Source organism: Brachyhypopomus gauderio, unplaced genomic scaffold, assembly GCF_052324685.1.
Source record: "Brachyhypopomus gauderio isolate BG-103 unplaced genomic scaffold, BGAUD_0.2 sc50, whole genome shotgun sequence".
NCBI lineage: Eukaryota > Metazoa > Chordata > Actinopteri > Gymnotiformes > Hypopomidae > Brachyhypopomus > Brachyhypopomus gauderio.
Window position 1 is genome coordinate 1,717,121 of NW_027506875.1, and position 12,688 is coordinate 1,729,808.

At 43.8% G+C, this 12,688-nt stretch overlaps 1 protein-coding gene across 1 annotated transcript in view; it reads right to left on the reverse strand.

Moving 5' to 3' along the window:
* Positions 1-12,688, reverse strand: part of larp1 (La ribonucleoprotein 1, translational regulator) — a 30,655-nt gene that overhangs the window by 14,888 nt on the left and 3,079 nt on the right. Inside the window, exons 2-4 of the mRNA XM_076986954.1 lie at positions 4,715-4,776; positions 4,367-4,432; positions 243-417 (exon numbers count right to left, since the gene is read on the reverse strand). Coding sequence (XP_076843069.1) covers positions 243-417; positions 4,367-4,432; positions 4,715-4,776 — 303 coding nt within the window. The remainder of the gene's footprint in view (positions 1-242; positions 418-4,366; positions 4,433-4,714; positions 4,777-12,688) is intronic.

Sequence of the window (12,688 nt, forward strand, 5' to 3'; positions counted from 1 at the left end):
TTTAAACACACTTTTATGAATTAAGCATTTGACAGTGCAGAAAAGAAGAACTATGCTTGTGCAAAGGAAACGCTTGATTGGAGAATCCTACAAATTATATATATATAATATATATATAAATTTTACATATATATATATATATATATATATATATATATATATATATATATATATATATATATATATATGTGTAAAATTTATGCATGGTCAGTCATAAATACAGAACTCTGAATATAACGTACCTTTCTTTCGTTGTCCATTTTTCTGAGAGTCATCATCTCCGTTTTTCTCTTCTCCAGAGTCATCAGACTTGGCCTTCTGGTTCTCTTTCTGGTTCTCCTTCTGGTTCTCCTTGCTCTCCTCATTCTCACGCTGTTCTCTGGTCTCTGTTCTCTTGCCTGTTGCTTTCCGGGAGGCCTGAGCACAAACAGCCAACCATGTTCTCCCTCTCAGATCAGCTGCCTTTAATATTTATGCACAGTAATCACATGTAGTCAAGTGCCTGTGTTTGCAGATCACCCTGCAGGTTGTGCTTAATAACTACACCGCTGGTCTCGGGTACAGACTCGGTTACTCTGGGAGACACGGCCTGCTCATCCAGCACTCTGGGGGTGGGCGGGGGGGCCGTGTGGTGGTTATTCCCGGCCTTGCTGCGACCCACATTCAGAAGTGCCGGGCTGAAGAGCGCTCCTCACTACTAAAACAGGGGCTCAGTGGGCTCCCACATGGTTTAGTCACTACAGAAATAGCCTGCTGGTTACACAAGCATTCCAGAGCAGGACGACGCCTGCAGACGCAAGGCACGTCCACTCCTGAAGACAGGCAAACCCAGCCAGGGAGGGGCACAGCCAGGTGTGTTCTGGGTTGCCCCGGGGTCTGAATGGACATTGTTTCATTAGTACATGCGCATGCTTGGCTGACCAACTTGCATTTATTTTAGCAATTTCAATTAACTTTACTCTTAATCTACAGTATGTGGACTGCTCCAAACAACTGGCATAAAAAATGAATATTGGTGCCTTTAAAAGTGCCATAAATGAAAGGGTGCATTATACTCCAACAATAGACACACAGAACAGCTAATAGAAAACACTAAGGCTCAGAGCTAAAATTGATCCGAAACAGAAAACACTGATTAGAAAGATTGTGCGTTTTAAAACTAAACTAATAAATATACATGTAATAAAGTATATGCTATCTTGGTAGCTAAGATAGGTACCAGAGCAAATCCTAACCAAACGATACAGTCACTACCTACAGTTCGTTTGAGCCTCCCTTAAATCTTTTGGCTTCAGCCGCCACTGTTTTCGTGCGTTTTGAAAATAAACCATCACAGTAGCAGCTGGTGCAAAAAGTTTGCGCAAAAGAATAATTCAGCCTTAACCCTAACCTAAACCACCCCTACCCCTAACATAACCCTACCCCCTAACCCAACCCATCCCATCCTTAGCCCTAACCCTAGGGGTGGGCGATATGGCAAAAATATCATATCACGATTTTGTTTTTTCAGGATCACGATTTTATCACGATTGATTTCGGTTTTTTTGTACAACAAAAGTAATTTCAAAATTTTTAAAATAAAAGCACTAAAAATCTTATTGTAAAGAGACAAGACATAACTTATTTAAAAAGTGAAAGAAACTGTATTATTGAGTAACATAATAATAGAATGTCAAATATAAAATGCTAAGATACAGTGCATAAGTGCTTAACAAAATAAGCACGTACAAAGTAAGGCATATAGATAACAGAGACTGATTTTAGACTGATACTGAAAGTTTGTTTAAAAAAAAAGCTAATAGAGCTATACCTAATGAGCAAAAAAAAGTATGACCGAGATCAAATATATTAAATCTTGCAATTAGGATCAAGAAGCGCAGGAACTGCAAAGAATGGAGATTATTATATTATTATCTAGCAATATTTTTAAACGGTACTATTTCATTTGAAAATGTGGTTTTATATCAATAAATTAATACAACGTAAATAAAACAATTTAATATTATATAAATTATTGTAGATGAGCCTCAACAGTTTAATATTTACTTTGTGAAAATTAATTTTAATTGTATTTAATTTGAGGTTTCTTTAATACAATGGGTATTATAAACCACCTCATTATTTTAGTTTATACTTTAGTTTTACTTAGAGGTGTCAATTCCAGGTTCAGAGATTAAAAGTCCTCACCAGGATTTTGCTCAGGCTTCCCGGATTGTGTTGATTCCACTAATTTTACCTGGATTGCTGATTAGAAAATCTAGCAAACTTGAGCAAAATCCTGGTGAGGACTTTTAATCTCTGAACCTGGAATTGACACCACTAGTTTTACTACAGTTTCCAATTATCAAATGAAATGAACCATCAGACTTAAATGCGATTCTGAAGTGCGGCTGGACCAAAGATCACTTGTTGTTGCAAAAAAACTGACATTTCGAAGTTTGTTTTCTATCTTGGTACGATATTCTTAAGTGCATTCGAGGCACGGCCATGTTGGAAAAGTATTTGCGGCTGGGTCAATAGCTTTAATGAGGTTTTGAAAGCCCTCATTTCCACTGTTTTGAAAGGAACCATGTCCATTGCTAAGTAAAACATTACAGCTTCCGTTACCTCTCTCCATCGTCTACTTGTTGTTCTTTCAAATAGCTGTGTTAGCATTATTTGTTTGGGTCTAACTGTAGCGTTAGCCTCTGCTACCTGCGGTGTATTTACTCTTTTGACTTTCCGTGTATTGTTTTGGATGTCGCCTTGTTAAATGGTTGAAAAGGTTTGTCGTGTTACCATCCGACAACAACCTCTGTGCAAAATTTGCAGAGAACCGTTGTTTGTGTCACGTCAGCTTGGAAAAAGCCAAACCAGTTCCATATTACAGATGTCGACTTTTTTTGGGGACTAACTCTTCGGCTGTGTGTTTGTTCATGGCTTTCCGCTTGTGAAAAAGGGGCGGGTACGTAAACAAAGATGTTCCGGTTTTCAGTGATTTCCGGTCCGTGAAAGGGAACTAGCAAAAGATGTGCTTTGGCGGAGCACAGAACTGCTGTAGCGGATACAATTTGCTTAACGATACAGCGATTTTTCAAATCTCAAATTTCAATGGCAAATTGTGGACACATTATAATCCTTCACAATCTATTATCGTCATATCACACACCCCTACTTAATCATACCCCTAACCTAACCCATCCCTATGCGACTCCTAGACTAAAATGAGATGTAACTAAATCCCATTCCCGTCTCACCTACAGAGGCTACAAAGGACATCTGAGGACATGAATCACAGGTGCTACGGAGCCTTTTGCTTTTTTTGAGTTCACACAATTTTTTAAGAACACAGGATATAAATATCTTGCTTTTCAAATATGCTGATGACACTTCCAGAGATGGGAGGTCATGAGTTTAGAATAATGACGTATACACATGGAATTAAAAGTTAATATCATTAATCTGAATAAAACCATTAACCTTAACTGCAATAAATCTGCATCACCACTTACTACTCCCAGCTGGTGCCCAGTCGCCACAGTTACGTATCCAAGATTGAGCTTTACTAGCAACTAGGGCTGTGACGGTAAAGATTTTTTCTAACCGCAGTGAAAGAGCAACGTAACTGCCAGCACCCCCCCCCCCCCGAAAAATAAAATATATAAATTATAGTTTATAAATAAAAACATGCACTTTTAAATTAACAAAAACTTAATTCGTCATAAAGTGAATACTTTACACAAAATTATGGCCATAATATTAATAATGACGTGAATAACGTTAATTATAAATATCTTATTTTTCCGTCTTCGTGTTCCTTGCAAGACAAACCAACATGTTAATTTTGTCCGGTTTAAAGGACGATCTAAATGAGGTGGCATTGTTGCCTGCCGTGCTGAATACACGCTCTGATGGAGTGCTCGTTGTGCAAACGATCATACGATCATCAGAAGAGGGAATCCATTTAGATTTTTCTGAAACCAGGCAAGTGGATCCGAATGCGAATCGAGGGCTTCCTCCTGCAAATACGTGGCGAGTTCAGCGTCTGCACTGGGCTTTATTTAATGGACTGTTCCTCTCGTGTACACAGCCATCACAACGAAAATGTTTTTTCCATGTTTTTTCGCAATGGAAATTATTCCTTTTATAGATAAATAAATAGATAAACGGCGGTAATGAGCTCAACACCGCGGTAGGCACTACATAACCACCCCCCCGGCTGGTCAGGTAGCGTACAAACCCCCCCCCACGGCTGGTCAGGTAGCGTATGCCCCCCGGCTGGTCAGGTAGCGTACAAACCCCCCCCCACGGCTGGTCAGGTAGCGTACAAACCCCCCCCCCACGGCTGGTCAGGTAGCGTATGCCCCCCGGCTGGTCTGGCTCTCACCTGTACCTCCTTTGTTGCGATCTCTCCAGGGGTTGGCCAGTTGCTCGCATCTCCAAAATCACCAACCTTGCAAAGATTTTGAAAGTCATTTCCCTTCAGTGGAAACATTCATACATTTATATTGTCATTTTGAACCATTTTCAGTTGTGGGGCTCCGAGGACCCTCCCCACCATCAGGGTGTGAACCAATCAACACCCGATTCCAGGAGCTCAGACATAGCAAAACCTCCTGTTAATCACAGACACAATAGCCAATCATGGACAACTATGTCCTTGCTCTTTCCTCAGAGGTGGTTCTGTCATGTGGACAGGAGCAGGATTCACAGGACAAAAACCACAAGAACATACCTTTCCTCCCCTCTTTGCTCTGGGATTCCCTGCTCTCACCACCTTGGCTGGTGCTGCTTGCTCTGAACACACACACACACAAAACAATTAGAGAACAGAGAGAGGCAGCAGACAAAGGGCAGTGCTGACGTGAACAGTCCTACAAGAAACAGGAGGAGTTGAGACACACAACAAAACCTACTCAACCAACTCATTAGTATAAACAGGGTATCTGCACATTTTTAAATCTCAAATTCAATGACTCTTAAGACCTTTTTAATACCTCTCTCAAGAAAAAATAATACTATTACTGGGGATGCAGGTGTGTTCCAAATCGTTGACCGGGGGGGCGAACGAAAATTGTTGACGTTGTTGAGGCCGTATACTCCAACGCTAGGAATCTAGCACTAGGACCCTGGAGCGGTTATTTTCTGCATTAGCGCTAGATTCGGCAAAGTTCGCATCGCGCCAGAACAACTGAACAACACACACTTATAATAATTTAATGCCTCCCCTCATAAAATTCCAGACATTTTAAGACATTTTTAGGCCTTGAATATGGAAAACTAAATTTAAGACATTTTAAGACTTTTTAAGGACCCGCGGGTACCCTGATAAAGGACATGCTGCAAATTAATTATACAACATTAGAAACATTAATACATTATCAGAATGAACCTGTAACGATTTTAAAAAGGTACAACCAGGGTGTTAAACAGTGGTTGCTCATCAGTGTGGAAAGATGCCACCCAGAGCAGCGTCCAGGAGCCGGTCTACCACCCAGATCAGCGTCCAGGAGCCGGTCTACCACCCAGATCAGCGTCCAGGAGCCGGTCTACCACCCAGAGCAGCGTCCAGGAGCCGGTCTACCACCCAGATCAGCGTCCAGGAGCCGGTCTACCACCCAGAGCAGCGTCCAGGAGCCGGTCTACCACCCAGAGCAGCGTCCAGGAGCCGGTCTACCACCCAGAGACAGTTCAGAATTGACAGTTGTCATGACGCCAGGCCTACACAGAGGCGAATTGCTCCATTATGGACGTGTAGTGTACTCAAAGCACATCAAAGTTGGTGGGTTCAAAGGTCAAAAGAAGAAAATGCTTGAAGGTTGATCATTAAAAACAGCTGTCAGACACTCGAGGTTCCAGGGTACCAGGCTGGCTTCAACAGGAAAGACACTTCCACTTGTATTAAGCAGTAACTCAAGCTAAAAGAAGGAACTCCTGAATGTGCAACCATCATTTCAGTGAAGTAACAACCAGCACCTGCCTAAGAAGAAACACGGTACAAGATAGCACAGCCAAAAAAAAAAAAAAAAAAAAAAGGGCTCGTTTTTATAAACAAAAAAAGAGTGAAATACTAAACTACACGTATGCGACAGATCGCACATAGGGTTCCACACAGCTACCGTTAAATGTTCTAGGACAGGAGTTAAATGCTCTAGAACCACACTTAAAAGCAGAAAGCAATTTGCTGAAAACTTTTTTTCAGTTCACGCTCTAGAAATGTGGGGGGGCAATAGGGTGTAATCAAGGTCAGCTATCTTAAACTGAGGAACAGCTGAAGTTACTGTTCTGGAGATGAAAGGATTTGGACTCTCTGGTTTCATTTTAACATGAGCCAGTGGTCTGAAGAATGACTCAGCGACAAAGTCTGGGCAAAATACCCAGAGGGCCGAGCAGCCAGGACCCAGCCCACACTGGCTAAGCCATGAGTCAGCAAAAAGGTCCAGTTCCTTTGAACCTCACTGTACAGCTTCCACACGGCTGCTGACTTTACTGAAGGGAGACAACACGGGTCATCAACAAAAACACAAGACAGCAATACCGACCTGACGCAGGCGAGCACAAACCCATGGCTAACGCAGGCGAGCACAAATAAATGGCTAACGCAGGCGAGCACAAATAAATGGCTAACGCAGGTGAGCCTAAACTTAAAACTCCACTTCTAGAAATGCTGCAACAAGTTAATATACGCTAATATTAGCCAGGCACTTCATCACTTCAGTGCTGATGCTTGGCCTCCTAAAATAAGATCATGGTTTGTGGTTACACAAGTATTAATAAATGAGCTCAAGAAGAACCTTTTAGCCAACAGTTAATCTCGGTGTTTCATTTACACTACATGCTTAAAATATGCAATAGAAGTCAAACTGCAGTCGATACAGGAGGCCTCACAACTCACATCACCCCAGTGTGGTCAGCAAGACCTTTCTGGTTCTATGTGCAGTGGTTCATAAGTGACTCCACACAGCTACCGACACTCGCACGGCTACCGACACTCGCACGGCTACCGACACTCGCACGGCTACCGACACTTGCACAACACCTGTGACACAACCAGAGCTCTGAAAAGGTTCACTGCAGGTTTCTTAATGGTAGAATAAAAGTTCTCACATTGATATTTTTTAAACCAATTCTACTGTAAGAGGCAAATAAACTAAACCTCACCCAATCCATTGAATAAACCTATAGTCCTTACCCTATAACTAACCGTAGGCCAATGTTGCTATGGGATCCATCTGATTCTTTTAATCTTTGCTAATGAGTAGGACAGACTGATTACTAAAGGAAATCTGCATCAAATAAATAATGTGCTTTTATATGATGACGCCATTTTGTGTGTCCTGTGAACTGCATCTACCTTTTCCCCAGCCAGCTCAGTTCACTACAACTGCACTACACCACAACAGACCAAATCATTTAGTTTATAATGGCAGGGAGCACAGGCCACAACAGCCTGATGCAGTGGCCATATTAAGGCTGAATTATACTTTTGCATCTGTGCGTAGCCTGCTACACACAAACCTGCGAGGACGGCGGAAGCGTTTAAACTTGAGGGGTAATTATTTTCGGTGTTCTTCGAAACTATATTTGGTGAAGAAATACCTGCAAAAATAGGTGAAGGAACATTTACCTGATGAGTTTTAATGCTGTCTTCCAGATTTGAAAAGTGCAGAAATTTGGCCAACGTTATTGAAAATGTTTGAAATTGTAATTGTATTTTGTTTCACAACAAACAGATATCTGACTGAACAGTTTGCTTGTACTGCGTTTACCTCTTGTAACTCCAGGCCGAAACACGAGAGAATGTGAAGACGTTAAGATTGGGCATTCTGAAAATAAGCTACCATTAAACAAAATATACGATAGCTCTGTAGCTAAGTTAACTACCCGAACAAATCCTAACCAAACTACTATACCCCAACAAGCTTATGTAATACATGTCTGCTATTGCCAATCATGGCACCATCTGTTTTAATGTGATAAAAAGTGAACTAATCATTTCAATTATGTGTGTATTTGTATAAATATGTAACTAGCTGTATGGTGCTGAACCTTGAAAATGCTTGAATGACCTTGAAAATGTGTATGAACCCTGCAGAAATAACTTCATTCATTACACTGAAGCGCGGTGCATGCAAAGTTACAAAATCGAGAGGTGCACATCCTCGTTCCGTGGGCAGGGCCACCGTTATTGCATCATTTTTGACACGCAGACCCTCGCACCAATCACGACGCATCAAGTATAAACCTAGCTTTAGACAGCAGAAGAGAAGGAACCTTTTTCAAATAAATACTAGCAGATGAACGTGAAGACGTTTCTCAAGCACCTTGACAAGCCCAGACAGAGCTGAGACAGCCTCACCCAACAGCTCCGACAAACACCAGCACTTCCGTGCATGTCATCACTCGTGCCTGTCCCTCACAGGGCCCAGTGGGTCTGGTAATGCAGTAAACCAGACTTTACCCCGGCAACCCCACCAGAGTCACCCTGCTACCCCCTCACACACAGACACAGAGCTGGAGGCAGAGGAACTCAGTGTGATGACATCTAGGCCAACCTAGGAGCACTGAGAGAACTTCTGTGGACACTGTGGAGGAGAAACACCTGTTCCTCAGAGAAGATGAAAACTAAAAAAAATCCATCATTATTAATTGCCGTTGAGGCCTTGGTTGCTAACCTGAAGATGCATGTTAGTGGAAATTTAAAACTACTGGTAAACCCTCCAACATTAAAGCTAATTTAACTTAATTTCTGTACAATTTGATCAAAACATGAAAAGGGCAGTTTCACCTTCCTGGTATGTTTCAGTACAAGTGCACTACAGGCTGACGAGCTAAATGACTCCATGTGCACAGACAGCGTCTACCTGAGCCCACCATCATCTGCTTAACAGCAGCAACCAGCTTGTCTCTTTTTACGCAGGTATGATTTCTCAATCACACACCGGGTGATGCTCAGGAAGCCTCGGCTAGCTTCATCTTCACTGTTTTTTAAGCCTAATGCATGACTTCTGGTCACAATTCATCTGGACTAATGCCCACTTCATCTGGTCTAGAACAGAAAGATTCAAGAGATTTATTGTCGGCTAAGAAAACTAAACTGAATATTTTTTATTTTGTTAAAAAAGGAAAACAACCACAGACTTTCATTCCTGTAGCATGTGCTGTTGGTGGTAATGTTCCCTGGGAAGGGTGCACTATGGTCAAGATGACGCACAGACCTGAAACAAACACTCATCAAACTGAACCACTTGCACATACACCTGAAACACTCATCAAACTGACCACAAAACACACGTTCCTCACTGTGCACATCAGATGTGCAGCTGAATGTGAAACCATGTGCTGAATGTTTCTTTGAGAAAAGCACCGGCTTCCAAACAAATACCACTATTGATCGCTGGTCACTATTGATCGCTGGTCACTATTGATCGCTGGTCACACGAAGCAGCAGGTGCTTTTTTCATTGTTCCTTTTGTCATCGTGCGTTAGTGTGTTATTTACAGTGCGTTAGTGTGTTATTTACAGTGCGTCAGTGTGTTATTTACAGTGCGTTAGTGTGTTATTTACAGTGCGTTATTTACAGTGGTCTCAACACTTAACATAAAACTACAAACTAGTAATTAAAAATGCTTTTTTTATTTAGCAAAAGCTTCCACATTTTTTTAATCTATATACAGCATGAACCCAAGCAAGTATTAGAACTATATCTATAATAACCCACTGACTCTGTAGTGGGTAGATATGCTGTTGTTAAAGTGATCACTGTGAGGACGTGTGTGTGTGTGGGGGGGGGGGGGGGGGGGGGGGGGGGGGGGGTGGTCACTGAGGGCACACTGCTCAGCACAGCCTTTATCCATTATGGGGGTTGGTGGCCTCCCACAGCCAAATATGGAGGAAGCCATGGGGATCCATCTTCCAGCATCTGCCCCAGCCTCACTACAGGCACACAACGGTCACATGACCCACATAATGACATCACTGTTTGCTGACGAGCAGGTTCATACATACACGCAGACCTGATGTCTCAGAAGAGCCTGGAGCCTTCCAGTGATAAGCTCACCACAGAATCCCCCCACCCACAGACACACCCACACCACACACAGCCCCACACGTTGTTTGTAAGGGCTGTAGTGATCTGCACACACCAGAACAGTCCAGCCCAGACAGTTACCCACAGATAAACAGCAAAGGGCAGGGCCCACAGCTCTGTCTCTGGGGCACACAGAGCTGACCTTCAAGAACTGCTTTCAGATCAGCACCAAGTCAGGAATTGTGCACATGCGTGTGTATTAGTCAAACAAATCTGACCTTGGAACAGCATACTCTGTGTGTCAAGAAGGGAGTGTCGGACCCCATGCACAGAGCAGCGGTCCAACAGCCATGAGCTTGTGCTTGAACTGTGTGCTGGTTATACATAGCAGATTCTGAAACTCCACATGGCTGAAAGGAAGCAGCCATGACAAACTCAGCAAACTGACCTTAGAGTCAAAACAGAAAGCCAGTGGCAAAGAATCCAATAGTAACTCTTAAAAAATAGAATCCAGTGGTAACTCAAATAAGAACATTCATGCACATTCTTCAGAAGACTTCATCTAAAGCCTTGATACTGCTATATCTGCTTGGGTCTCCTGTTCCAATACACACTATATCTGGTAAAATCTAATCTAAAATGATAATAAAAGTAAATAGAAAAAAAGCTACTTTGCCAGGTTATGCTGACGAGACCAAAAACCGTTTATAGCCATCACAGTGAAGGCAGCTGAGGTGAGACCACACAGAACATCTATCCACACACCAAACATTCACACAAGAACCTACAACAAGAAATTAACAGAAAGCCCAGAAGCTTCCCACCTCACCTGGAGGAGAGGGTTTATGGACAGGCCAGGAATTAAACTCGAAAGGGAACAGAATTAACTTTACAATAAAAGAAATAAATTTTATATTCAACATTAGAATATACTGTGACAGTTCTATGTTGGTGATAACTATTTGCTTTGTATTTTGCAGTTTGCATTTATTGTGAAAAGAAAAATAGAGGACTGTAGTTACGCACCTTAAATAAACACCACACTTAATAAACACGTAATAAATATATTTCTAAAGTTCAGCTCACTAAGTGGCGTGCTTTCTGAATGCAGGATAATCCTGGTAAAACTAACATGATCCGCGCACACGAACCGGCTCCACCGCTTCAAACGGTACCGGGAGGGAGGTGGCCCGGTGCGGGGAGGGAGGGAGGAGGCCCGGTGCGGGGAGGGAGGGAGGAGGCCCGGTGCGGGGAGGGAGGAGGCCCGGTGCGGGGAGGGAGGAGGCCCAGTGCGGGGAGGGAGGAGGCCCGGTGCGGGGAGGGAGGAGGCCCGGTGTGGGGAGGGAGGGAGGAGGCCCGGTGTGGGGAGGGAGGAGGCCCGGTGTGGGGAGGGAGGAGGCCCGGTGCGGGGAGGGAGGAGGCCCGGTGTGGGGAGGGAGGGAGGAGGCCCGGTGTGGGGAGGGAGGAGGCCCGGTGCGGGGAGGGAGGGAGGAGGCCCGGTGCGGGGAGGGAGGAGGCCCGGTGCGGGGAGGGAGGGAGGAGGCCCGGTGCGGGGAGGGAGGGAGGAGGCCCGGTGCGGGGAGGGAGGGAGGAGGCCCGGTGTTGGGAGGGAGGAGGCCCGGTGTTGGGAGGAAGGGAGGAGGCCCGGTGTGGGGAGGGAGGAGGCCCGGTGTGGGGAGTGAGGGAGGAGGCCCGGTGTTGGGAGGGAGGGAGGAGGCCCGGTGTGGGGAGGGAGGGAGGAGGCCCGGTGCGGGGAGGGAGGGAGGAGGCCCGGTGCGGGGAGGGAGGGAGGAGGCCCGGTGCGGGGAGGGAGGGAGGAGGCCCGGTGCGGGGAGGGAGGGAGGAGGCCCGGTGTGGGGAGGGAGGCCTTACCGGCACCTCGAATATGGACAAACAACCAATATGGTCCAGATTAAACACTTAAACACGTTGCACTCATAACTGCTACTAACCAGAGACCGTGTGTGTGTGTGTATATTATATATATATATATATATAAAATCATTGCTGACTGACTAACGCGAGTGTTCACCCCAACAGCTACTATGTGTGTGTATATGTGTATATATTATATATGTGTGTGTGTGTATATATTAGGGGTGCACGATATGGACTAGAATTGCGATGTGCGATAACATTGTTGGATATCCCGATATCGATGTGAACCACGATAAATTAAGATTAAAATACAGAAATGTAGTGTCTCTCTGAACAGCAGCACGTTAATTTGTTTTGTTTTTTACTGTGTAATGAATCCAGAATAATTCCAAATATTTTGCAGGTTTATTCAACAATAGATTCAATCTAGGTTTATACTTTCACGAGTGAGCGACTCCGCACACCTCGTTAACCTCCGCGAACGGCGGAAGCGTTTAATCTTGCCGTGTCACATTCTTTGCAGTGTTGTCCGAAACGATATGTAGGCCTAGTAGTATAAAAAAACACCCCTCAAATACAGGGGAATGAACTTTTACCTGACCAATTTTAATGTTGCTTTGTGTTTCAGGTTTGAAAAGTGCTGGAATTTAGGCTAAAGTATTTGAAAAGGCTTGAAATTGTAACTACTTCGTTTCACAACAAATATCTGTCTGACTGAACAATTATCTTGTATTACGTTAACAAGTACGAGCCTCTTGTAATTCCAGGACGAAACAGAGAACGTGAAGACGTTAAGATTGG